Here is a 25,484-nt window from a genome sequence, read left to right on the forward strand (position 1 = left end):
GATTAGGGGTCCGCAGATCCGTCTGACGGAGTACAGCGGAAGATAGGCGATGGCAGGGATGGAAGCCACCTGGAGATGGACAAGATGGGTCTGCGTCTCCAGCAGCCACTCACCGACTGCCAGAACAGCATGCCCGCCTCACTTTTTTTCCCCCCTCCTGGAACGCAGCGATCCGTTCATGGGTAACTGCGTTGGGTTGATGGGTTTTTTGCTTTTTCAATCTTCAATCTTCTTTTCTGCTTCCACGCTCTACAGTAGTACGATCCATTGATCTGCCAGGAGAATGGACTGGAATGAAGACGGGAGGTATGGAGTGTATCATAATTTCGTCTGGCCATACAAACTCGGTAATCCGCTGGATTGTTGGTGGGGTATTACCGTAATACCAATACACCATCTAACCGATTTGGACGGGTCCAGTGATCGGCACCTGACTTTGTTTTCCCTCTCTTCTTGTCTTTCTCCCTCACACTCGGTCTCTCTCCTTCAACCACAACTGGGTCTCATGGTGTCTCCCTTTTCTTTCCGGTTAGACCCTCGACGCATCGTGCTGGCTGCACAACTTCCCTCCGATGCACGGTTGCTCCCGTAATCCCAGTGATGGTGTCCAATTTAGTCCGAGGGCTGGGGACCCAGTCTCAACTCCACGCCAGATGCAGCCGATTTGCTGCGGCTGGCCGTAACAGGCGTTGGGCAGAAATCCGCCTTCATGATGAGAGGCCGATACAGCTCTTCAATTCCTACCCCCTACTGATCTACCATGTTCATCTTCTGGCAGTCGTTATTGTCACTGTGCTTGCGTCCAGAATGTCTTGATGGCAAGGCACCTGGGTTACTGACAAAAATAGCAGGGCAGCCATATCAGGTCGATCGGTTCATCGTGGCCTGACCAACAACTTTTGCAATAGCTGACATGGCATCCTCTGGAGCCGTCCCACCACAATCCACGTTGATGGCTTCTTTTTGCCTCCCATCCCGGCTTTCCACGAACATGAAGCGTGGCCGGACACGCACCAGCCAGGGTGGAAAACAAAGCAAAAGAAACCCAAGACCTAATTTGGAGTGATCGGTGGCACCACCCCCACTCACTAACTAGTATCCAGATTGTACCCAATTTTCTCTGCGATGGTGCTTGCCTGTCAGGATCGTCTGCTCCTCTTGGGCCCCCGCCACTGTTTTGCTACTGCAAGCTTTTGCTATAGACGGCAGCCTCCCCGCCATGGTCGTCGTGCGGTCCAGTGATGGTGTCGGGGGCGGAGACTTCTCTTCCCTAGCCCTGTCCACCGGAACTATTGGACCGCATGAGACGTGGCCCAATCAACGCCGATGCCGTTGGGCAGTTCGTGAATGACGTTCCCAGCCCGAGCCCCGAACTGCAGCTCGATATGATCCCATCCCGCTGGGTAGACAAGAGGCTGCGATACGTCGCCTCACGTTGATCATTGAGAACGGTTGGCCGGACAGACGGACATCTGCTGCTTCTTCCTTGCCCTTCCGTCCTCTCATCCCACTCAAACCTGACCCTTCACATCTCTCCCCCTTTTGCGTTCCATTCTATTCCGTTTCTTTCCTGGATTCCCTTCTATTATTGCTTATTCCACGTACCACAACCCCTGTCCGAAGCCCGACTATCTCCCGTTATACTTGCTTCCGTCGAGTTTATATTCCCCTCCTCATTCCACGACCGCAACGACGAAGGTCCGATACGATACGGTTGATTCGATGCCATGGCCAAAAACAAAAAGAGTAGCAAGAAGAAGAACAATAACAACGCCAAACGAAATCCCGTGAACAACAATCAATTCTCCAACCTAGAGAACAACCCTTCGGCCGATCCCGCCCCGGAATCGGCGGTTGCATCTGGGGAAAATGGGCCACCCGATCCAGTATGCCCAGCTCCCCGCGTATGAATATCAATCTATTGAAATTCATTATCAGACCTTCGATCGTCATTCTTTGAAATCCTCATTATATCCCGTTACTTCTCTTGATTCGGATCCTCTGACACCCGAAAAGAATCAGGACAACAACCCTCCCGCGGCAGAAGAAGCCTCTCCCCCAGCCGACAACCCCGAGGAAAGCTCCACCTCTTCCCCTGCTGACACATCGTCGTCTCCGGATGCTGAAGGTATGTTCACGTCTTGTTTTGTCTTACTGCCATGAGACATTCTATCATTATCCTATGCGGTTGAAGTTTGTATATACTAAAAACTTCTGTAGGTTCTTCTGAAGCCACCACAGCCCCTCCTGATCCTGCAGAGACCCCTGCCGACGCGCCCGCAGAATCAAAGGATGGAGGAGAGAACGCTGCCCCCGAAACGGACGATTCTGCGCAGAAGCCAGAGGATGAAAATCCAGACAAGTCGGACGAACCGGCCGCAGAAGAACAAACCACCGAGAATCCAGCAGAGACCCCAGCAGAGACCCCAGCAGAGACCCCAGCCGAAAACCCAGCAGAGACTCCGGCTGAAAATACAGAGCCTGCACAGACTCCAGACGCTGGAGACTCTGAAACAGCAGTAGACCACACTGAAGCACCTAGTAACGGTATGCTAATGAAACACGTCAGTTCACAAAGTCAACTAACCTTACACTCAGAGGATGACTTTCCAGAATGTGATCCTAGTGCAGAAATTGACAAGGTTGAAGCCGAAAAGGCAGAGGCCGAAAGACAAGCGGCCGAAGATGCAAAAGTGGAGGAAGAAGAAGCCGCCAAGGAGAAGGAACTCATTGATGTTGACAATGGAGCGGGAACATCAGATGCCACTCCCGATGCTGTCACTGACAGCCCACAACAAGACTCTGATGTGGCTGGCGAACCTGCCGCTGAAACGAATGACGAGACCTCTGCCTCTGATGAACAAGGGACAGTGGGGGGTGATGCGCCTCCAGAAGCTCCAGAGGCTCCAGAGGCACCGGAAGCCCCAGCTGCAGAAGTATCAGCAAACGATGTCACGGCGGAAGAACCCAAGGCAGCTGAGACACAAGAATCCGACTCCCCTCTTGCGGAACCCGAAAGCCCTGCTGCCGAAGACCCTGGAGCCGAGCCAGCTGATCCCCAGCCTAGTCCGCCAGAAGCCGCCGCCGAGGACACACCCGAAACGCCTCCTGAGGAGACGTCCAAAGAGACGGTGAATGACAAGGAGGATCCTGAACCTGCCCCAGCAGCGAACACATCGGGGGAAGATGAGCCTCAACAGGCCGACAATCCTTCCAACGATGAAGAGAAGGACCAGGCGGAAACGGTTTCCGAAGAGCAAAACGCTTCAACAGAAGACGCGGCAACACCAACCGCTCCTAGTAATGAGCCTGAACCTACAGCAGATGCCGCGCCCGGGGACGACTCTGTTCAGGACTGCAAACCTGAAACAGCCGCTGGGGAAGAAGGGTTGCAGGAAGCTTCAAAGGAAGAAACACCAGGCGAAGGCGCTGCCGAGGAACATGCTCCTGAGCAGTCTCCTGGCGACGGCCCTGCTGAGGCAGATGCAGTGGAAGCTCCGGCAGAGACAGAATCTGCTCCAGAAGCAGCCGCCGAAAATACATCGGAAGAACCTTCAGCCGCCCCAGAACCGGTATCTGGAGAAGATGCAGTCGCAGAGCCCGTCGAAGGTGATCCAGAGGAGACCTCTGTCGATAAACCAGCAGAGGCAACCGAAGAGGTGTCAGCGGAAGCGCCAGTGCCCGAAGAGCCTTCTCCGGATGAAGGAGCTCAGGATAAGGCAGAGCCATCCCAAGAGCCTGCACCTGTTGAACCAGCAACGGAGGAAGCCCCAGCTGGTGGTGAAGCAGACGCTGGGCCTTCTGGTGTGGAAGCCCCTGCAGTGGCTGATGCCGGTGACAAGGCGGTTGAGCCCGAGACAATCCCTTCTGCCGAAGAAACTACCGAAGAATCACCTGATGAACAGGAAGCGCCGGAAGCAAAGGATGAAACCCCTCCAGCAGAGGAAGCAGCGCAACCAGAGTCTGCAGCTGAGGAGTCGTCGCCGGCTGAAGAACCGCCTAAGGAGATTGCCGACCCTGAAGCCCCAGCAGAAGAAACACCTGCAGCAAATGAGGCAGATGAGGCTCCCCAACCTCAACCCGAAGAAGCCGCTCCGGCCGAGACTCCAGAGGATGGACCGGCCCCTGCGGAAGAGCCTCCTGCTAAGGAGGAGCCTACGCCGTCCGAGACTCCCGCACCCGCAGAAGAGCCCACGCCAGATGCCGAACGCGCTATAGAGGAAGAACCAGGTGCCCCTGCTGGGGAAGCAGCAGACGTTGAAGAACCCGTAGCAACTGACGAAGCGGCCCCTTCTGATGAGTCTGCGCCTGTTGAGGCCCCTCCTGCTGCTGAGGAACCTGCTCCGTCCGAGGACCCCAGCCCAACCGAAGAAACCCCTGCTCCCGTCGAACCACCTGCCCCAGCTGAAGAACCATCTGCCCCAGCTGAAGAGCCTCCTGCCCCAGCTGAAGAGCCTCCTGCCCCAGCTGAAGAACCCCCTACTCCAGCTGAGGAACCTGCTGCAGAGCCGGAGCAAACCCTGGAAGAGCCCACTCCAGATGGCGAATGTGCCATAGCTGATGAACCGGCTGCCCCTGCAGAAGAATTGCCGCTACCTGAAGAGCCCTCTGTGGAGCCCATTGAGGAAGGAGTCGCACCTGATGAGCCTATTCCTGCAGAACCGATCCCCGAAGATCTCCCGAGAGGGGAGGATGTTGCTGAAGAGGCCCAAGGAGGTGTAGCACCTGCTTCTGGTTCTAGGAGGCGAAAGAGACGGTCTCCCGGCATAGAGAGCGAACGACGTCACTCCAAGGTATCCTCTGAAGAGCGTCGGTCCCTGCAATTACAACGACAGAAGAGTGACCGTGGCATCTTAACAAACCGGTGGGCCAAAGCCTTGGAAGAGGCGAAGCGGCAACACAGGGAGAAGTTAATTCAGGAAGAGAAACGTCGGAGAGAGAAGGAAAGGGAACAACTATCCTTGGAGAAAGAGAAGGAGCGTCGAGAACATGAGCGGTCCAGACGACGGTCTTCAAAAGATAATGATACAGTCCCCGTGAAGACACGTCACCGGAGCTCAGAGCACTCAGGCAGCCGTGACCGAGGCCGAGATCTGAAGGGAGCTCCAGCCTCTTCTTCTTCGAAACAAGGATCGGCAACGACATCAGCACCGAAACCCCGCGCATTCCTGAGATACATGACGGCGGGTGAATCGGACACGAACGGGCCCTTGTTGAAGATCAACGGTGCGAAGGCCGCCGCCAACGTTGTTGAACGTCGGAGATCATCTACTAGTCATTCGCACGGCCATCGTCACTCGCATGAAGGAAGGGGGTCCAGCGAACGCTCCAGCGGATCCCGCCATGAAGAAGAAAAGCGTCGGGAGGCGCGAAAGTCCCGACGGACATCCGAAGATGAGCAAGCAAAGGCGAAAGAAGAATCGCCTGAGAGTCGTCGCCACCGTCACAGCGGCGAGGGGCGCCATCGTCACCATCGGCATAGGCGGGAGCCTTCTCCCAGCGCGGGAACCAAGTTGAAGAACATTTTCAAGTCGGCCATAGTGGCCCATTGATGGTGAGAGATCACTGTTCCATTGCCGTCAGACTCTTCATTACGTGCTATATATTCATTGTATTCCCCCCCTTGTTCTTTTAGTTTGTTTTGCGTTTCGGTTTTTTTTTTTTTTTCCTGACAAGGGTTGGACTTTGCATCAATGGACGTTACGTTTGCATGAGAAGGAAGCATAGAAGAGATGGTGTTATTTTTTTTTTTTAAATGAACTTCAACTACATGTGTTTATCCAATACGTTTTCAATGTTGGTCTCTTTGCTTTTCATTTTCGGTCGCCTCTCCATTGATTTCATTATCCTTCTTCATTATGAATTATGATCCATTGGGCGGACTTGTGTAAGACTATGTTTGCAATCTATTATTTGTGAAGGTCGAACACTGACATTCTGCGGGATTTGCACCGAGTATAAAACAACACTGAATACAGCCGTAGACAATGCCCATCATATTCTATCATACCACCGGGATAGCCATTCCATCACCTCGGGGATCGCTTCCGGCACTGTATACGAGCTTCCCGTTGTCGTAATGGCAACGGATGATCTGGCCTCGCCCAAACATGCCTCTCTGCCAGCCAGTCAAGACCTGAACTTTATGTCCCAGTCTCTTTAGACCTTCAATGGCCTGCTCGCTGATCCCTTCTTCCACGTACACATTGCGGTCGAGGGGCTTGCCAATCTCCGGAGAGCCAGCGGCAATACAGATGCGGGGAGAATCCAGCGCGGCCTGAGGGTGATAGCCAAAGGCAAGCATGTTGAGCAGCACCTGCACATGGCCCTGAGGTTGCATGAACCCGCCCATCACCCCGTACACCGAGTGCAGCGAGCCGTCCGACACGTTGGTGATGAGAGCCGGGATGATGGTGTGGTAGGGGCGCTTGCGCGGGGCCAAGGCATTTGGGTGGCCCGGAGTGAGAGAGAAATTGGCGCCGCGGTTCTGCAGTGTGAAACCACAGCCTTTAGGGACAATGGCGGTGCCGAATCCTTCGTAGTTGCTGTTGATGAAGGAGGCACCGTTGCCGTCCTTGTCCGTAACTGCGAAGTAGACGGTGTCGCAGTGGTTATGGGCGGGGCTGCCGTGGTCCAAGATATCGGTGGCCTTGTTGGGATTAAACAGTTTGGCGCGCTCGGCCAGATAGGCACGCGAGATCAGCTCTTGGGAGGGGACCTTTTCCACGTCAGGGTCCGTGACCCACCACGAGGCATCCGCAAAAGCAATCCGCAGACTCTCAATCACAGCATGGAGGTACTCGGCGGAGTTGTGCTGGTCGGGAGAGAACTTCGGGATCTTGCCTGCGCGCTCGAGTTCTTCTAAGATACCTAGGGCCATGAGCGCCACAATTCCCTGTCCGTTCGGCGGGTGCTCCCAGATCTCAACTCCTTGGTTTGTCTCATTGTCGGTGCCAGCGGTCTGGTTTTCGGCGATGTTCTGGCCGGTAAATTTTAGAGAGATCGCCTCCGTATCTTGGCTTCCAACTTCGGCGTGGTACTTCAGGTCCTCCAAGGTCAGATATCCCCCGAGATCCTGCACCACCTTGACGATCTCTTCGGCAACCCGGCCCTCGTAGAAACCCTTTTTGCCCTCCGCAGCAAGAGTCCGGAATGTCTGGGCGAGTGTGGGGTTCCTCATGATCTCGCCGGCCAGAGGGGGTCGGACGCCATCCTTGGCCTTGGGGTCTGATTTGAGCATCTCGTGGCCATTGGGCGACGCCTCGCGAATGCGGTTTTCGCTTTGGTGCCACTAGGGGATATTGTGAGAAAATCCGTAGTCAGCAGATGGGATCAAAGCGTCAACTCACATAATAGGACGACAGCTCGGACACGGCAAATCCCTCCTCGCCCAGTTCGATAGCTGGCCGAAGGATCTGCTCTAGAGACAGCTTTCCGCTGCCAAACTTTTCGACGGTATCGACCCATCCCGCAGCTGCACCGGGGGTCGTCACCGCCAGGACACTCTTCATAGGAATGCTGCCTGCGTCGTTGGGACCGACGTTCAAGTCCTTTCTCACGGTTTCCAGCGTGGCATTGGCGGGGTATCGACCAGAGCCATTCAGCGAATGGACCTTTTTGGTCTTAGCATCGTAGTAGAGACAAAACATGTCTCCTCCAATACCGGTTGAGCCCGGTTCGGTCATGTTCAAGGCGGCGGCTGCGAATCGCTCAGACTTAGTCTTATTTCTCTTTGATACTCGGTGTATTGGTCTGGTGGTAGTGGTGATTAAACTGGGTACATACCTACTGCAACAGCAGCATCCTGTTTAAAGACGGGGTCAGTACATTCAAGCCGAGTTAGCAAGTCTGGTGGCTTCGAAACATACCGCGGCATTTCCGCCTTCCTGGAGAATCTTCTGACCTGCTGCAGCGGCTAACGGCTGGGTACACGAGACGATCCCCTTGGTACTATGGACCGTGCTTCTCCGACTGCTGAACGGAACAAAGTCCGGGTTCAGTTTGGCGTAGACGGCCTTTGAATTCAGAGGCATGCTGGCTGAGATACGAACTGACAGAGTCCCGGACGATGCAGTAGGAATAGTGAAGAGGAAGAAGCAGTGGGAGAGGGTGAGTCAAGACGACTATCTCTTGACAGCTAGTGGGGCGAGGGGGAGGGAGACACTGAGCGGGATATATAGGGTGCTCCAACTCTTCCCATACTTACCCCACTGATTGCCTCGGCGATGTCCGCTGGGGGAGATAACGCTATCGTCTATCGGCCGGGAGGTGTCCATAGTCTGTGGCAGCCCTGTAGGAGCGCCATTGGAGATAGTTGAAGGGGAGAGAAATGTTCCACATGCCAAAGGGATTGCATCAGCACGAAGAGAAAAACAGAGAGGTGTTGACGCCTCTGATGGCAGTGTGGAGAGAGCGCGGGGAGAGTTGGAGAATAAAGTCAGGTGACTTATTTCCCAATTGGGACTAGCACTTCCGTGATCTGAGAGGTTGCTTACCTCAGCGGGACTTTGGCATCACATGACTTAATCAGATCAAGCTGACGACGGCGATAAGATCGAAGTTCCCCTCTCTGTCGTCAAAGTGGACGCTCCCCGCTGAATCAACTTCCCTCAGACCCAGGCACAGTCCCAGAGACAATCCAAAGACCCATCAGACCCGTCTGGTGCCGACGTCGGCATCTCCATCCCCGAGACGAATCACCGCTGTGGTCCTCCGGTCCCACGCCGAAGACGGAGGAGGATCATTGCTAGCCGTATCATCCCACGGAGCTCCGTATAGAGGCCGTGATCTTCAGGATTTTCGTATAAGAGCATGAAAGATCCATGCTGAAGCATTCTGTCTTCAGGGCTGTGTTTTTCAATTCGTTCTGTTTAATACTCTCGCTACCTCACTGATCCTGCGACTCTACATAAGCTCTGTGTGGATCTCCTTCTCCGCTTGCTTCGAACGCCACGATGGTCGTGTTCGTGGACCTCGATCAGGATGCGTTCGATAATCATCACTTCTCTGTCTCGCAGGATGCACTTCTTCATCGTTTTGCAGAGCCGAGAAAAAGTTCCTTGTCTAAGTTAATGGGGACCACACTCGGTCTGTCGACTCGCTCCGCCGATGCTGATATGGCGACGAATGACGCGAATCCCCCTTCTACTGATGCAACCCGCAACCCTTCTCCCTCTCCTACTCAGCAGACGCCTCCGAGTCAAACCGCTTTCTCAGCTGCCTTGAGCTGCTATCCGTATGCAACACTCGCGGACCAGGCCATTATTGGTCCTGGTTCAGTACTGTGTGCTAACGTCGGAGTTCTAGAATTGTCAAGGAAATTGCACGATCGGTGGACTTGAATACACTGCACGCACTATCTCGAACTTGCCGCCAATTCCACGCAAATTTAGCTCCCTATCGCCAACAGCTGGCGAAACAAACCTTGCGTTGTGAAAATGAATACATCGAGACGCTGTCGGATCTGTTGGGTAGCGGTGCAGCGATTCCAGACAGCGTCAAGTCCGTCATCCAGCTGTTAAGCCAGGGTGCGACGTCGTCAGGCCGCCTGACCCGTGGAAAAGTCGCGAAATGCGCGCGCGACATGGTCGCCGAATGTCGGGGTTGCTCCAAAGTTGTGTGTCGCGTATGTACCCAGGTTTCAGATCTACGCTGCACCTACATGTCTTGGCACGTTACATACTGAAGCCCATGCGTCTAGAACTGTATCGCGAAGCCCGTAACGAGCAACGTGTTTAAGAATCGTATCCGTCGCCTTTGTACCACTTGTCGGACAGCGCCCCTCGCCGACCTCCTCACTCCCACCCCATCCGACCCGTCCAACCGGGTCGACAGCTTTACCGCGCCCGCGTTTCTCCGCTCTCCATGCTCGTGTCAGACGGCCGTGTGGCTTTGTCATCAATGTGGACAGAAATTACGGAGCAATGATACCACCTACCGTCGCGTATGGACATGGCGCACTCGTTACAGTACATATCTGGGTGGGCTTGGGACTGGGATTGGTGAGGGTTGTCAGGGAGTCAAGTGCGGACGGGGGAGAGACTGTCTCGCCGCCCAAGAAATCGAGCTGGAGGTGGAATGCGAGGCGGACGAGTCGGCCAGCAGCTCGCCGGACCACCCGCATGTAGGATTTGGTCACCGGCTCGGCGGCGACGGGCATTCGGACTCGCACAACCACCCCAGTGATCGATTGGAAAGCCGCGAGGAGGAAGAGCCCGGATACTACCGCCAGGAGATTATCGGGATCGGAGGCCGCGTGAAGCAAAAGGCCAAAAAGCGCGTTACAGTGGGGGCGTGTGTCGTGGAACATGAGGACGAACGGGACACCGGTCAGTATCTGGGCCGAGAAGAAGAGGGACTCCATCGAAGCTGGTGCGGGTGGTGTTGGAGGGTCATTCCCGCAAAACACGAGATGGTCGACTTATGATCATGTGCAAGTCAACCCGATGCATAGATCATTGCTACGGTAGTATGCAGCAGCCGAGTCGGGTCCTTGGTGAGAAATGGTCAGAACTCGGTGAAATTTGTCTGTAGTACGCAGTACGTACATTATTCCTTCTCCAGAATTCTGCCTACTCAAGATCGAGACCGCTGAGCGAGTTAGTCAATGCTCTGGAGACGGAGTTGCATGGGAGTATCCTAGTCCATAGCTCAAATCCGAATGGTGGATATGCATGCTGGAAGGAATGGAGAGTTCAAGGCTGCTTACATACCTCTACAAATACCAGAGAGAGAATCATGACGACCAAGAATCTGCCTACATTACACTTGTCTGTTAGACCACATTGTCCATTCCAGAGGCTTGTATCCCTGCCAACACTTGAACGGCAGTGAGAGTGTGATGCAGCTGAGATATCACATCAGCATCTCAGCTAACACCACGAACTCTTGTCCATGGGCTACTCAGTAGACACTAGGTTGTGAGACAAAGTATGCACCAACACCGCTGGCCTGGGTAAGACCAGAGACCCCAGCCATGCACAGAACCAAACCACCGGTTGATCATCCTACTGCATAAGCCTCGAATTCTGCGTGGCTCGGATGGGCAAACCCCTGCTCCTTTTGGCCTTCTCCCTTGCGTGGTGCTTTCTCGAACCTTTACGAGGATCGAATTGTGTTCGCAGGTACCAACATGCTCGCAGTCAGCCCTCTGAGACTGAATGCCGGGATATGTATAGTCGATCATTCATTCGGGGTTGGACAGGACTCTACCCAGACACTGCTTACACATACCATCACCGTACATTCATACGCCGGTGGTCAACACATCCTCTGGACATTGACACTTCGGATGTGGTTGTCTCCGATGAGCTGCGCATACTCTGAATACGGAGTTCCACGGAGGCCAACGTTCCTGCGACACGGTTTAAGATGGTTAACCAGGCCATGCACGGGGCATCAAAACAAGTGCCTGCGGTGGGTGTTAGTATTCACATTCGGATATGATGGTGTCCGAGTCCCGGAAGGGATGTATGTAAGTGGCGCTCTGCGAGCATGGCTTGAAGGCAGTCCAGTCCAGACTGCTTTGAGTCATCTGATCTGGAGTCGGCTTTAGTCTTGGTTTCCTGGATTGATCCATATCGTCGTGCCATCCTGTATGTATTCTCGCCACTACTACTAGACATCTGTTTCAAAGCACATCATTTGGTCAACGCTGTGGCTTCTTGGACGGGCAACGGCGTATCGTCCAACCGGTGCAGATACTGAATCATATTGTAGACTGTCTTCCTATGCATAGCTTGGAAAAACTTGTGGCAATTTCTATGTGTAGTAGCTGATGACATTCCTCTACGTGATGTCCATGGTGTCCTGAGCCGTGAATAATGGATTAACTACTCCCGGGTCATCTACTTGCCAGTTCTTCTCCGCTAACGAGAAGCATCCGCGACGAAACCGCGCGAGGGGCGAGAGCAACAACAGAGATGCGCTAGGCTCACATGCAACTGTCTGTCCCTGCAAGAGTAAGCCAGGCGAGAAAGGTTGGGATGCCCCGACGCCCTTATGTACGGTGTCGAGTGGTTGTTGTATTACTAGTAGTAGGGGGCTGAATCCAACCACCAGACACTCAACGCGAGGCTCCAGCCTCTCTCTCTCTCTCTCTCTCTCTCTCTCTCTCTCTCTCGTTCTCTCTGACTGCGGGCAGAAACAAGATACATCAGAATGATGCATTCGATCGCCTCAGCCTCGGAGACCCGGCCATTCCACTAGTGGCCTCGCCCTTGCGTCGGGAAGAAGAACGAACATCAGCCGAGACACGATCGCCGCTCCCTGTGCTACAACAACCAACAGAGGCGATGCAGGTCGGACGTCCATGTTTTTTCGCATTGCAGGAATGTCACATTCTCTCAACCAAGGCGAGGGTTGGCCAGAGAATCGTCCAGAATCAGGTTCTGACTGGCTGCCGGCTCCAGCCATGACCTCAGTTGTTTTCTTTTCTGGAAAAAGGCATGCTTCGGGGCAAACACGCCGGACATGACTGTTGACGAGCTCCCAGCGAGGATCTGATGCCCGGCAAGGGATCCGCGATTTGTTTGTTGTAGCCCATCTGCCCCTTCCTCCCATTGCCGACTTTATAGCTATAGGGGCTGCCGATCTAGGCCATCGCCCCTTCTTCTGCTTTGCTTCTTCCCCCCTGATTTCGGCAATTTTGGAGTGCAATCTGACGTCTATTGACGATAATTATTGAAACCCCGTGACATCTCCCATCAAAGACTGAATCTCAACGCGCGTGGGTTGGCGAGGAGGGAGTTCAAGGACCGCTCGAGAGGATTCGTTGTCCAGGCCCGTGGTGTCCAGGGCTCATCCTGCCTCAACAACCACCAGTGACGACAGTAAGAAGTGCCAATTCAGCGACAAGTATATGGGTCCATCATAAATCACCGCCACGATGACGCTGCCTCTACCACCAAAGGAGAACAGCTGGCGCAGCCGGCTGTCCGACATGCACGCGTCCAGTGACACGATCGATTCCCAGACGCAGCTGTTCGATTCAACGGGGTCTTCAGCCGTGAAGGGAGCCACAAGAGGTGCAAAGAGAGACCTACCGTGGGACGAAGCCGGTGTGCACAACCTAGCCCAAGTCCTCACGGCGCAATCTGTATCCCCCGACTGCGACTCCCCATTCGACCCGAACAACCAAACGTGCCTGAATCCCAACAGTCCAGAGTTCAAAGCTCGCGACTGGGCCAAAGCCTTCTACAATATCCGATATACGGCCGAGGGGCTCTCTCCGCGGATGGCCGGTTTTGCCTTTCGCAACCTCAACGTGCACGGCTATGGCACGGCGACCGACTACCAGATGAGTGTGGGCAACGCGGCCCTGAAGCTGGGCTCCAACCTGGCCAATCTTCTGGGAATTACTAAGAAACCGCGGGTCAACATCCTTCAGGGGCTCGATGGGCTGGTCCTGCCCGGGGAACAGCTCTGTGTGCTAGGTCCTCCTGGATCAGGTTGCTCGACCTTCTTGAAGAGCATTGCCGGTGACACGCTGGGACTGGAGGTTGATCCAGAGACCTTCCTTAATTATAATGGCATAACCGCCAAGCAGATGATGACCCGGTTTCGGGGCGAGGCGATCTATACGGCCGAAGTCGACCAGCACTTCCCCATGCTCACTGTGGGTGAGACCCTGTACTTCGCGGCGCTGGCGCGCGCCCCCCGTACGATCCCCGGTGGTCTCAGTCGGGAAGAATATGCAACCCACTTACGAGATGTCATTATGGCCATGTTCGGCATCAGCCATACCAAAGATACCCGGGTGGGCAATGACTTCGTGCGTGGAGTGAGTGGAGGCGAGAGGAAACGGGTGACCATTTCCGAGGCGGCCCTCAGCTACGCTCCCTTGCAATGCTGGGATAACAGCACGCGAGGGCTGGATAGCGCCAACGCTATCGAGTTCTGCAAGACCCTGCGTCTGCAAAGCGATATTTTTGGTACGACCTCTTGCGTTGCGATCTACCAAGCCCCGCAGGCGGCGTACGAGCTCTTTGATAAAGTCATCGTCCTCTATGAGGGTCGTCAAATCTACTTCGGTCGGGCCTACGAGGCAAAAGCCTACTTCGAGGCCCTCGGCTTCGAGTGTCCCGAGTCTCAGACGACCCCAGACTTTTTGACTTCCATGACGAGCCCGACGGAACGAGTCGTCAAACCAGGCTACGAACATCTGGTGCCGCGAACGGCTGATGAGTTTGCTCAAAGATGGAGAGACAGCCCTGAGCGCAGGGACTTGTTGAATCAGATCCAACGATATACGGTCGATCATCCGTTTGACAATGCCGATATGCGCCGCTTTGCGGAAGCAAGGAAATCCGAGAAATCTACGAAACAACGGGAAAAGTCCCCGTATACCCTCTCCTACTGGCGACAAATTCAACTTTGTATATGGAGAGAGTTTCGTCGACTCAAGGCTGACCCCGGGGTGAGCATATTTAGCATGGTGCTGAGCCTGGCTCAATTCACGATTATCGCCAGTGTTTTCTATAACCTACAACCGGTCACCGCGTCATTAACCCAACGCGGAGCACTCATGTTCATGATGATCGTGATGACTGCCCTTTCAAGTATGTTAGAGATCATGGCCCTTTATGAGAAACGGAGTGTTGTGGAAAAGCACAGTCGCTATGCCTTGTATCATCCAAGCGCAGAGGCCATCGCGTCATCGGTCACGGATATCCCAAGCAAGATTCTCACATGTGTCTGCTCCAACATTGTCATCTACTTCATGGCGAACCTTCGTCGGACACCCGAGGCCTTTTTCTTTTATCTGCTCACGGCATTCACCACCTTGATGTGTATGTCCATGTTCTTTCGGTTTTTTGCCTCCATCACCAAGACTATCGCGCAGGCGTTGGCCCCAGTGGCCATTATCAATCTTGGGCTCTCTCTGTACACTGGGTTCGCGATTCCGACTCCATATATCCTAGGCTGGTCGAAGTGGATCAAGTACATCAACCCGATCTCGTACGCGTTCGAGGCAATCATGGTCAACGAACTCCATGGCCTGGACTTGCCGTGCTCATCCTTTGTTCCCTCGGGCCCGGGTTATGAAGACGTCGATCCCATGGGACGTAGTTGTTCCACCGTTGGTTCGGTCCCTGGGTCACCCAATGTTAGTGGAGATGCTTTCCTCGAACAGTCCTACGAATACGCGTGGAGTCACCGCTGGCGAGACTTCGGTATCCTTGTTGGATTCACCGTTTTCTTTACCATGTTTTACCTGATCGGGTCGGAACTGGTGACTGGAGAGCGTTCCAAAGGAGAGGTCCTCGTCTTCCGTCGGAACCACATGCATCACAACCGGGTCAGGCGGCAGCAAGTCGACGAAGAACAGACTGAGCCTGGCTCGCCATTCAGTGAGAAGGCTGAAAAGTCCAGTGCGCAATTTTCTCAGGTGGAGAAGCAGACTGCGGTGTTCCACTGGCAGAACGTCTGCTATGATATCACTGCCAATGGAGAACAGAAGCGCCTGCTTGATAATGTAGATGGATGGATCAAGCCAGGTTCGCTGACAGCATTGATGGTAGGTGCACTTGGGCCTCCTGGTATGAGCTGCTACTGACAGGATCCCAGGGCGTTTCCGGTGCAGGAAAGACGACTCTTCTTGATGTCCTTGCGAGCCGCAAGACAACCGGAGTTATTACCGGGGACATGCTCGTGGATGGGCGACAACGCGATGGCTCATTCCAACGGAAAACGGGCTACGTGCAGCAGCAAGATCTCCATCTCTCGACATGCACGGTGCGTGAGGCGCTCGAGTTCAGTGCCCTTCTCCGCCAGCCGAGTCACTACACGCACCAGCAGAAATTAGACTATGTCGATACTGTTATCGATCTCTTGGGTATGGAGGAGTATGCGGACGCTGTCGTCGGCGTACCTGGCTCAGGTCTCAATGTTGAACAACGAAAGCGTCTTACCATCGGCGTCGAGCTCGCAGCACGACCGAAGCTACTTCTTTTCCTTGATGAGCCTACATCCGGTTTAGACAGTCAGACGTCATGGTCTATTTGCAATCTCATGGAAAAGTTGACGAACAACGGTCAGGCCATTCTGTGCACCATCCACCAGCCATCGGCCATGCTGTTCCAGCGATTTGACCGGTTGCTTCTCCTAGCCAGTGGCGGTAAAACTGTCTACTTCGGGGAGATCGGGCGGAACTCGAAGATACTCATGGACTATTTTGTCCGGAAGGGCGGCGCCCCCTGTCCCCCCGGCGTCAACCCTGCCGAGCATATGTTGGAAGTCATCGGCGCGGCCCCGGGTGCAAAGTCCGATATTGACTGGCCCACCGTTTGGCGTGAGAGTGAGGAGTACCGCGAAGTCCATCGCGAGCTCGAAAGGCTCAGAGAGCTCGCCAATCATCCCTCCGCGGTGGTTGACCCGAACGACAAATCAATCTATGAGGAGTTTGCTGCCCCGTTCACGACGCAGGCCTACCTCGTTACTCTCCGAGTTTTCCAGCAAATGTGGCGTACCCCATCATATATCTACTCCAAAATACTGCTTTGCCTCGGCTGCGTATGTAAATCCCTTGAGGAAACATGGTCGTCTCCTGTGCTAATCTCTTGCAGGCTCTCTTCATCGGCTTCTCGTTCTTCAACAGCAACAACACTGCTCAGGGTCTGCAAAACCAGATGTTTGGAACATTCCTGTTCCTTATAATTTATGTCCAGCTCATCCAGCAAATTATGCCGATGTTCGTCACCCAGCGAACTCTGTATGAAGCACGAGAACGTCAGTCGAAGACATACTGCTGGCAGTCCTTCATCCTGTCCAATCTGTTCGTCGAGCTGGCCTGGAACACCGTAAGTCGCCCGATACACTTCCGATCCAGCTGTCGCAGCAGAAAGACTAACGCCTCGCACAGCTCATGGCCGTCGGTTCCTTTCTTGTCTGGTATTATCCTATGGGGGTGTGGCGCAACGCGCTCTACACTGATGCCCTAAACTCCCGCAGCATGCTAGCCTTCCTAGTCATATGGGAGGGTTTCCTCTACGCCACCTCCGCGTCATACTTGTTCATTGCCGGCATGGACAGCGACCAAGCAGCTGGCGGTGTCTCCATGCTGTGCAACATAATGGGCTTCATATTCTGCGGCATCCTGGCCAGTCCCGACACCTTGCCCCGGTTCTGGATCTTCATGTACCGTGTCAGTCCCTTCACCTATATTGTCAACAGTTTCCTGACTACCGCCCTGGCCAATGCCCCCATGTACTGCTCCCCTGCCGAGATGCTCTCCTTTGCCGCCCCGCAGAACCAGACGTGCGCGCAGTACATGGCCTCCTACATGGAAACCGCCGGCGGCTATCTCGTCAACCCGGACACCAAGGGCGGCGGTACCGAGAACTGCCAGTTCTGCGCCATGGACAGCACAAACCAGTTCCTCAAAAACGTCAATCTGAACTTCGAGAACCGCTGGCGCGACTTGGGCATCGTGTGGGCGTATATTGTGTTCAACACCGCCGGAGCGATTTTCTTTTACTGGCTTGTGCGTGTGCCCAAGGGGAAGAAGCTGAAGTCATCCTAAGCGGGTTATGGTCTTCTCTTTCAGTCTTTTGATTCCCAAGTTTCAATTTTCTCTTGTACGTGTCGGCGTTTGTGCTTTGTTCTTTTATGACTGGTTTGTCTGCAGGGTTGGATTTTGCATGGGATGGTCTAGATAGTTAGCTAAGTCGATCAGGCTTCGTGGAGGACTGATCCGTGTTAGGGTAGACCAGTCGTGTGTTAGTATTCAGTCTCTAATGAAGTAATTAGACGAGTTCTAGCTGCGGTTTAACTAGCGCTTTCATGTTTATTTGCTGAAGCTCAATATCCATACTTGATTTTCTACCCAAATCAAGGTTAAGAAGGGGGACTTTCAGCTAGATGTCATTACCCACGTAGCCGTTATTTCCTATAGGAGTGTAGTCTTGCTCATAGTAGCCCTTGTATATTCAGCAACCGGTAGTATATATATAGAAGTGGTGTCCCGTCGCTCGCTAACGCGATACATGAATTGCAAGCAACCGAAATCTACGAACTAGAATTAGACGACAGCATGCTCCAGTTGAAAGCGATCGTATTCTTCCAGAGAGCAGGCTAGCTGCCTTCCAGGTGTTAGGATCCCCGCGGCGATGACTGTGCAGACTTCGGACTAGTTACGGACTACTCCGTACGGAATAGATTACTCATACCCTATACCTCCCCGATGTACTCCGTAGGTAATACCATAAGCACTAAATGAAGGCCATTCCGAGATTAAGGGCTATATAACTTGCTCAGTAGAGTTCACCATCGCATCCAGACTCGTCCTGATCCATCCACGCAGTCCCTTCTACAGACGAGGGCGCCACTGTGTACATCATCATGGCTTATCAAGAGACCTTACTGGGGCTCCGTTTCTCATTAGAATCACAGGATGGTATGTCGTTCATTCCAAACTACGAAATGCCGATGAGTGCTAAAAGGGAGGCATTAGAGGCATCTCTTCAGCCCACCTCAGTCCTCTGCCGGTGGAGTGTCCGCACCTCTGATCCAGTACTTGGAGCGTTCGGTTTCGCTACTGTCGAAATGGTACTGCGCAATCCAAGCGCGCCTATACACGAGCAATCTATCCCGGGGCCGATCGTTATGAACAACCCCGCCCTGGAAAGGTTCATAGTGCAAGCAGCCAGCCATGCTGAATACGGTGTTCCCCTCGGGTTCCAGTTGCTCCTACCTGTGTACGTTGGCCATGTAGCCCGGTCAGACATCATCGAGTTTCGAATGCAGGGCTGCGACTGGGTCGCTGCTGCGGCCGGGCTCATGCAACCACGGCAGAAAGTGTTGCCTTGGACACAGGGGACTAACGGAGGAGACATTTGTCTAGAAAAGGTACTGACTGGGGCGATTGGGGTTATCCAGGCGCGAGACGTACCAGGTGTGGACGTCACAGAGGCGCTGAACCAGGTGAGGAGGGCCGTCATCGAACGGCTGAGCTTCCGCTGGATCCTGCCGAACCCGGTGCCGCCACGCCGTCTTGCCATGGTGGAAGTTCGACAGGATTACAAGTCCGTTGGAGCCATCTCTGGTCTTGGGATCCAGCTGATTGTCCTCGACCGGCCAGGCCACTGGCTGGAGCTGGATGATGGGCCCTATGCCCACTTACGGGAGGCGTTTGTCCCATTCGATACCAACGTAGACGCCTCCTTTGCTGACCGGTTGATGCGAGCACTTGAACCGCTCCGCGTTGATGGCGTCGTCACCAGAAACGACAGGCTGGTCACTGCGGTGGCTGGGGTGGCGGAGACGCTTGGGTTGCCCACGTCGCCGGCGGCAGCATTCGAGAAGGCGACGAACAAGTATGCCACGCGACTCTCTGAGATCGATCGCGGCTTTGCCCTGTGTGTTTCGGGGCCCTCGGAGCTCCGAGAAAAGCTGCACCCGTCTGATGGGAACCAGCCGGTGAACCTCCAGTATCCGCTGGTGGCGAAACCATGCGAGGGCGACGGTAGCCACTGCGTGTCGAAGGTGTTCACAGAGACGGAGCTATTCCAAGCAGTGGAAAAGGTAGGGCGTCGCATTATCCGGCATGAAAGAGGCGTTCCCGTCCCTTCGGACGTTCTTATCGAGCCCTACGTTGACGGTCCAGAGGTGGACGTCAACTTTGTCCTCTGGGACGGCGAGATCCTGTTCTCGGAGGTGTCCGACGACTTTCCAAGTGACGCAGATAGCCCGGGAGCCACGAGCTCCGATACATTCCAAGAGACTGCGTTTGTGCATCCATCGCGGCTGCCCCCCAGCGAGCAGGACCTCCTGCGCCAGGCGCTGCTGGATCGCATTCTCCATATGGGATTCCGAAGCGGCGTCTTCCACGTTGAAGCGCGGGTCAGGAACTCGGCCATGAAATACGCTCGGGAGAACGGCATAGTGGACCTGCGTTACGACGCAACAAGCGATGAGCAGCGACAGCCAAAGCCGAGCGTATTCCTCATCGAGATCAACGCCCGCCCTCCCGGCTACTACGGCCTCATGTCCCTCGCGTGGACTTACGGGGTCGACTACTTTGCTCTCCATGTACTCCATGCACTGGGGGATGAAGTCCGCATGCGAGTCTTATCCCAGCCGTTTATGCGCGGACCGCAGTACGACGGGGCACTCATGTTGATCATCCCGGAGAAAGGAGGAATTCTCGCGTCCGGTGACCCCGCGGAGAAGTTCAGGGAACAGCATCCAGAAGTCATGGACGATATTCTCCTGCGACGAGAGCCGTTTGCCAGGGGAGACTTGGTGCCGGGTCCTGACGCGCCAACTATACCTTTTCTGTCCGTGCTCGTCCTTTGTTCGAAGCATGGACGTGGAGGCCTCTTGCGCAATATGGCAATCATTCGACGTGAATGGCGTCACACAATTGAATGATGAGTGCTCTTACTTGATGGGCTAGTAGAGCAGAATTGAGTTGACGCGGCATGGAATTAGTATCAATTTAACTGTTCCATGTTGACAATGCTATCTGGATATAAGTTGGATCCGGTCGGAGCCAGGCATGTTCCCATGCTGGTCATACTTTAGCTTAAGTAGCTTAAGTGGAGACTGGGTAATACGGCACCCAAATATCAGTGGACAGAACAAATTCATGTCATGCCGCATATTCTGTCATAGAGAGCCCAAATGGACCTCAGCGATGGTCAACATGCTATTGACACCCGAAGAATTCAGGCACACTTGTGTCCATCCCAAACTCGTCCAGCCAGTTTAGGAAATCCTCACTCGTTCCAAGCGCATCCATGTTCGGTATAATCCCACCCTCTTCGCAGGCGTCCAAGGGCATCGGAATTGAATGGGAGCTATGGCTATCGCTGGTCGGCGCAGGGCCGTTGCCTGAACCGTGCTGTGGCCCATCCGCCATCTGCCCGCCGGACGGATAATCCAAGGTATCATTCAACAGCCTGGCGATAACCTTTGTGACCTCCACACACGCCTGGTACGTGTGACTAGTAGGTGAGTTGGAACATTCAAACCAGGAGATAAGCACGCTTAGGTCACGGATAATTCTGGACTTGGACTTGGACCCCGGTAGTGGCATGCTGGACACCGTATAGCGATGGAGCTCGGTTGCCACGACACCTGCTGCCGGGAGAGCATAAAAGAGAAACTAATTGATCCCGAGATTAGTAATTGGGAAGACAGATATGGAGGCAATTGCAGCGGCCTACAATCCATGTGTACTGGTCCCGCATGCTGCCTCTTTGATCGTGGTGCTTCGTAAACTCCATGACCACCGAGACAATCTGCATAGCCGAGTCCAGGAGATCGGTCGTGGTGTTGGCGGATACATTGCAACGGAGGCGCTCGACCTGAAACACCGTGTGGAGGTATTCCAGATGGATGACCAGACTTACTATTGCCAGGTGCGGGCTCAAGGCCTTCCAGGAGTGATTGCTGTAGTGAAGATCGCTGGGGATGGTGCTCCACAATCCCTTACACTGTTGATAGACAGTCCTAGAAGCACATTAGCTTTCACCATGCTGAGGGAAGTCATCTGCGCCGGTCATCCTACTGGAGTTCATTCTGTGTGGAACCGGCCGAGCCGCGCCCCAAGGACAGTCCTACCATCTGCTCTCGCAACATCGCTACCATGTATCGCAGCCGGATGACGGTGGCAGGGCGAAGGCCACCGTTGAAAGTACCCCATCCATCTGGCGTAAGCTGGCTGATGACCTTGTCGAGGGAAGGACGATCCAGGACTAGACTGTCGTCATCGATATCCAAGGGCAGTCCCACGTCGCAATAATGGTAGGTGAGTCGAGGCGGCCGCCCTAGAAAAGTAGCGATATTCTTGTCGGCGCGATACGACGCTGCAAAAACCCGCTTACGGGCCTCCGAGAGGAAAAATGGGACGGAGGACTCGGGCGGATCGGTACGGTGTATGCCCATGGCATGGATGCAGGAGACCATCTCCCCAAATTGTGAGTACATATGGTGGCCTATTCTCTGTCAAACTTGTGCGTTGTAGGCCAACCGTATGGGGTGGACGGCATTACTTGTCTCTCCCATTATATTCGACGCCAGGACGAAGTACGTGTAGTTCAGCCACAGCATCAAGTCGGTCACATTGTCGTGCTGTCTGCAGATTTCGATGCATGCGTGACTTGCTGCAGCCATTTCCATGGCAAAGGCACTTGCGCTTAGTTCATCCTTGCCGTTCAGAGAGAACAATGGAGAGCGATGGGATGACACGCTAGCACCGAGGCCTGCCAGGGCGAAGATGAGACCGACAAAGTCCCATCGCAGATTCGCCCCCGTGAACAAATGGTAAAACTGGTCGGCGGTCATGTTTGCTTCAATCTTGCCCAGTTGGGTGGCCGTGTTCTGGGTGATGCGGTACGCCAACCCTTCATGCGGCCATCTCTCCTTCTCCCAGTGGCCTCGAAGCAGCCTCAAGGGAGTTAGCACAAGAGGAGCTGGGACGACTGTGAACGGGCTCTGATGATACTCGCCGGTCACTAAGTCTTCATAGAGCTTGAGGGGGCGCAGAAGCTGAACCAGCCGGGGAAGCACGTGGGTGAATTCGGCACTCCATTCCTTACGCAAAGTGGATGCATGAGAGATTTTGGGTGTAGAGAGGTTCAGGTGTTGTTGATCATGGTGGAATGCTGACATGAAACTGGTGGACCCCAAGTAGGTTGGCTGCGACGTAGACGGCAAGCCCATCTGAGGCTCAGCTGGCACGATGCTGTCACCACAGCTCGTGGAGGGAATGGGGACCTCGTCATCCTCGCGCGATATGTTGACAGGAGATGCGCAGCGAGCCGCCTGCGCCTTCTTCCGTGATCGAGTCAAGGGGGCCGGATGATAGTAACACTGCTCTCGGTCAGCCCACACCTTGCGATCCTGACCATCTAATTCCAGATCCAGGGTGGAGTATGATTCACACCTTGGAACTTAACCCCCGGATGTCACATCGTCTACATGTTGGTTGTTGATGGTCACACCGGATCTTAGACACGCGGCACGGTTCGCACGACGTTGGCTTGCCATTCCTTCGAACCATGAGCTTTGAAACGTTGTCCATGTTGAATAAGTTCGGCGGTCTTAACCATAGCCATATTATCTGCTTGGCAACGGTAGTGGTGGTCGAGGTGGAAGAGGTGGTGAGAATATGAGAACATAAAGCCGGAGTTCTAGTTTTACTCCGCTCGGACTGCCGCCGGGTTATTCAGACATCCCCAGACCTCTATTCCGAGAACCGTCGGAATGAAAATGTATAGGTGAATGATGCCTCCGGTTGCCTAAACCGCTTCTATTTCTTCTTTTCTATACTTTCCACTTTAATCAAATGGCTACCAATCTTACTTGTCGTTATTCCCCTGAGTTCTGCCCTCCGTCAGTGCCAAAGATAGCGACGCCCGTCGTCGCCTGCCAGACTCATCATGAGTACCTCAGATGACATCGAAAGACAGACGGTGGTCACATCCAACGAAAATAAGAGAGAACCGCAACAGAGCCAATTGGACTCAAATGAAGATCTGCTTCCAGTGGTAGACGACGTACCCTTCCCGGTATGGCTGATCGCGTTCGTGGGCGCCGCTGAGCGCTTTGTCTGGTATGGAGCGACCAGCCCTTTGCGTGAGCCCTACTGCCAATCCACTCAATGGCCGGGCAAAGAACCCTAACATCTAGCAGAGAACTACATTCAGCATTCTCCGTCGAGCAGCATTCCCGGGGTCCTTGGCCTGCGTGAAGCGACGGCGACCAATATCGTGAACGCGATGATGGCTGCGGGCTATCTCGCAACTATCCCAGCAGCGGCGGTGGCCGACACCTGGCTGGGTCGGTACAGAACGATTCTCATCTCCGCTATGTATGATCCTATGGTTCGGGTTGAGCTGTTCCAGGCCTTGTCGAGCTAATTATCGGACAGCATCCAACTCTGTGGCTCTCTGCTTTTGTTTGCAACCTCCTTTCCTCGCGCCGTTGAAGCCGGTGCCACGGAATGGGGATTGGCTACTGCCATTGTGTTCATCGCTCTGGGCTCGGGAGGTGTCCGGTCATCCGTGGCTCCATTTATCGGTATGTCTCGAGATGAAAGTACGGATCACACCAAGATAATTCGAGCTGACCGTCACAGCGGAGCAATATACCGAAACAAACTCCAAGGTCAAGGTGCTAAAGAACGGAAGAAAGGTCATCACGGATCGAGAACTCACGATTCAGTACATCTACAATGTATACTATTGGTATTCCTTCCCCATCTACCTCACTTTAACATCTAGGATCTGTTGACATTCAATGTATAGGATGGTGAATATCGGTGGAATATCGGCCCTAATCACCACACTCCTAGAGAAGTATGTGGGATACTGGGTGGCGTATCTGGTTCCCCTGTGCATGATGGCCCTGTCAATTGTGCCGTTGCTGGCGTGGCGACATACATTTGGTAAGTGACGACTCACACCGACGCTACAGAAGCAGATACCAACCGTTTCACAAGTTCGCCGCGCCCCGAGCGGCTCCATCCTACCACAGGCTGGCAGAGCAATGGTGTATGGCATTCGCGAAGGGTTCCAGATGGACGGCGCCAAAGCAGAGACACAACAAGAGAAGCACCAGCGACAGGTGCCCTGGACCGATACGTTCATTGACGAGTTGAAAAGTGGCTTGCTTGCTTGCCGTGTTTTGTATGTCTCCCAGCGTTTGTGACCTATTCAATTGCATAGACAACTGACATGATACCCTCCTCCAGTTTTCTCTTCCCCCTCCATTGGCTGTGCCTTAACCAAACTTTCAATAACCTCATCTCCCAGGCCGGACAGATGGTCAACTCTGGAGTCCCGAACGACACCATCAAGTCGCTTAACCCGATCTCCAGTGTTCTGCTGACACCGGTGATCTCGCGCGGTCTATATCCATTCCTGACCCGGCGCAGGATCCGATTCGGCCCCATGGCCCGCATCACGGTTGGATTCCTATTTCTCACTCTCGCCATGGTCTACACCGCGGTCCTGCAAAAGCTGATCTATTCCGCGGGCCCCTGTTACGATCACCCGCTGACTTGCCCGGCGTCGGACCATGGCCACATTCCCAATCAGATCTCGATGTTTCTGCAGACGCCGATCTATGTTCTCGGTGCGATTGCGGAGATTTTCTGCTTCACCACGGGGACCGAATATGCCTACAACCAAGCCCCGAAGTCGATGAAGTCGGTGGTCCAGTCGGTGTGGATGGCTACGGCTGGGGTTGGGGCGTGCCTGGCGATGGCGTTCACGCCTATCACCAAGGACCCTCATCTGGTCATCATGTATTCGTCGTTGGCGGGTGTCATGGCCGTAACCACGGTTTTGTTCGGGGTACTCTTTGGAAAGCATGATCGAAAGAAGACCGTCCTTCTGTGAGCTGGGTTATAGGACGGTTTGGTAACTGGGTGCCGGAATTCTTTACGGTAGGTAGTAGGTGGGTACACGGCCTAGGATATGCAACTCAACGTGTGTCATGGCGCAATGCATTCAGATCGATTCCTAGAACTTGGATAT

At 54.1% G+C, this 25,484-nt stretch overlaps 7 protein-coding genes across 7 annotated transcripts; 5 read left to right on the plus strand and 2 right to left on the minus strand.

Annotated features, from left to right (window-relative positions):
- Nucleotides 1-1,727: 1,727 nt before the first annotated feature.
- ATEG_03240 (PE repeat family protein) lies at nucleotides 1,728-5,552 on the plus strand (the record flags this gene model as incomplete). Its single annotated transcript, XM_001212418.1, has 4 exons — nucleotides 1,728-1,886; nucleotides 2,023-2,128; nucleotides 2,221-2,547; nucleotides 2,599-5,552. The coding sequence occupies 4 exons, from the start codon at nucleotides 1,728-1,730 to the stop codon at nucleotides 5,550-5,552; spliced, it is 3,546 nt and encodes a 1,181-aa protein (XP_001212418.1).
- A 452-nt stretch (nucleotides 5,553-6,004) lies between these two features.
- ATEG_03241 (gamma-glutamyltransferase family protein) lies at nucleotides 6,005-8,033 on the minus strand (the record flags this gene model as incomplete). Its single annotated transcript, XM_001212419.1, has 4 exons — nucleotides 6,005-7,291; nucleotides 7,350-7,699; nucleotides 7,786-7,804; nucleotides 7,869-8,033. 4 exons carry the CDS (start codon nucleotides 8,031-8,033, stop codon nucleotides 6,005-6,007), a joined length of 1,821 nt encoding a protein of 606 aa, XP_001212419.1.
- A 921-nt stretch (nucleotides 8,034-8,954) lies between these two features.
- ATEG_03242 (uncharacterized protein) lies at nucleotides 8,955-10,426 on the plus strand (the record flags this gene model as incomplete). Its single annotated transcript, XM_001212420.1, has 3 exons — nucleotides 8,955-9,235; nucleotides 9,307-9,625; nucleotides 9,701-10,426. 3 exons carry the CDS (start codon nucleotides 8,955-8,957, stop codon nucleotides 10,424-10,426), a joined length of 1,326 nt encoding a protein of 441 aa, XP_001212420.1.
- A 2,460-nt stretch (nucleotides 10,427-12,886) lies between these two features.
- On the plus strand, nucleotides 12,887-17,521 carry ATEG_03243 (putative ABC multidrug transporter; the record flags this gene model as incomplete). The annotated part of the gene is made up of 4 exons (XM_001212421.1): nucleotides 12,887-15,517; nucleotides 15,568-16,512; nucleotides 16,566-16,799; nucleotides 16,862-17,521. 4 exons carry the CDS (start codon nucleotides 12,887-12,889, stop codon nucleotides 17,519-17,521), a joined length of 4,470 nt encoding a protein of 1,489 aa, XP_001212421.1.
- Nucleotides 17,522-18,339: 818 nt separating this feature from the next.
- fmpC (ATP-grasp enzyme fsqD) lies at nucleotides 18,340-20,370 on the plus strand (the record flags this gene model as incomplete). Its single annotated transcript, XM_001212422.1, has 1 exon — nucleotides 18,340-20,370. One exon carries the CDS (start codon nucleotides 18,340-18,342, stop codon nucleotides 20,368-20,370), a length of 2,031 nt encoding a protein of 676 aa, XP_001212422.1.
- A 752-nt stretch (nucleotides 20,371-21,122) lies between these two features.
- Nucleotides 21,123-23,026, minus strand: ATEG_03245 (uncharacterized protein; the record flags this gene model as incomplete). Its single annotated transcript, XM_001212423.1, has 4 exons — nucleotides 21,123-21,453; nucleotides 21,512-21,938; nucleotides 21,996-22,815; nucleotides 22,889-23,026. 4 exons carry the CDS (start codon nucleotides 23,024-23,026, stop codon nucleotides 21,123-21,125), a joined length of 1,716 nt encoding a protein of 571 aa, XP_001212423.1.
- A 700-nt stretch (nucleotides 23,027-23,726) lies between these two features.
- On the plus strand, nucleotides 23,727-25,346 carry ATEG_03246 (uncharacterized protein; the record flags this gene model as incomplete). The annotated part of the gene is made up of 6 exons (XM_001212424.1): nucleotides 23,727-23,815; nucleotides 23,876-24,024; nucleotides 24,083-24,180; nucleotides 24,252-24,302; nucleotides 24,427-24,632; nucleotides 24,698-25,346. The coding sequence occupies 6 exons, from the start codon at nucleotides 23,727-23,729 to the stop codon at nucleotides 25,344-25,346; spliced, it is 1,242 nt and encodes a 413-aa protein (XP_001212424.1).
- Between the last annotated feature and the right edge of the window lie 138 nt (nucleotides 25,347-25,484).

Source organism: Aspergillus terreus, genomic scaffold (assembly GCF_000149615.1).
Source record: "Aspergillus terreus NIH2624 scaffold_4 genomic scaffold, whole genome shotgun sequence".
Taxonomy (NCBI): Eukaryota; Fungi; Ascomycota; class Eurotiomycetes; order Eurotiales; family Aspergillaceae; genus Aspergillus; species Aspergillus terreus.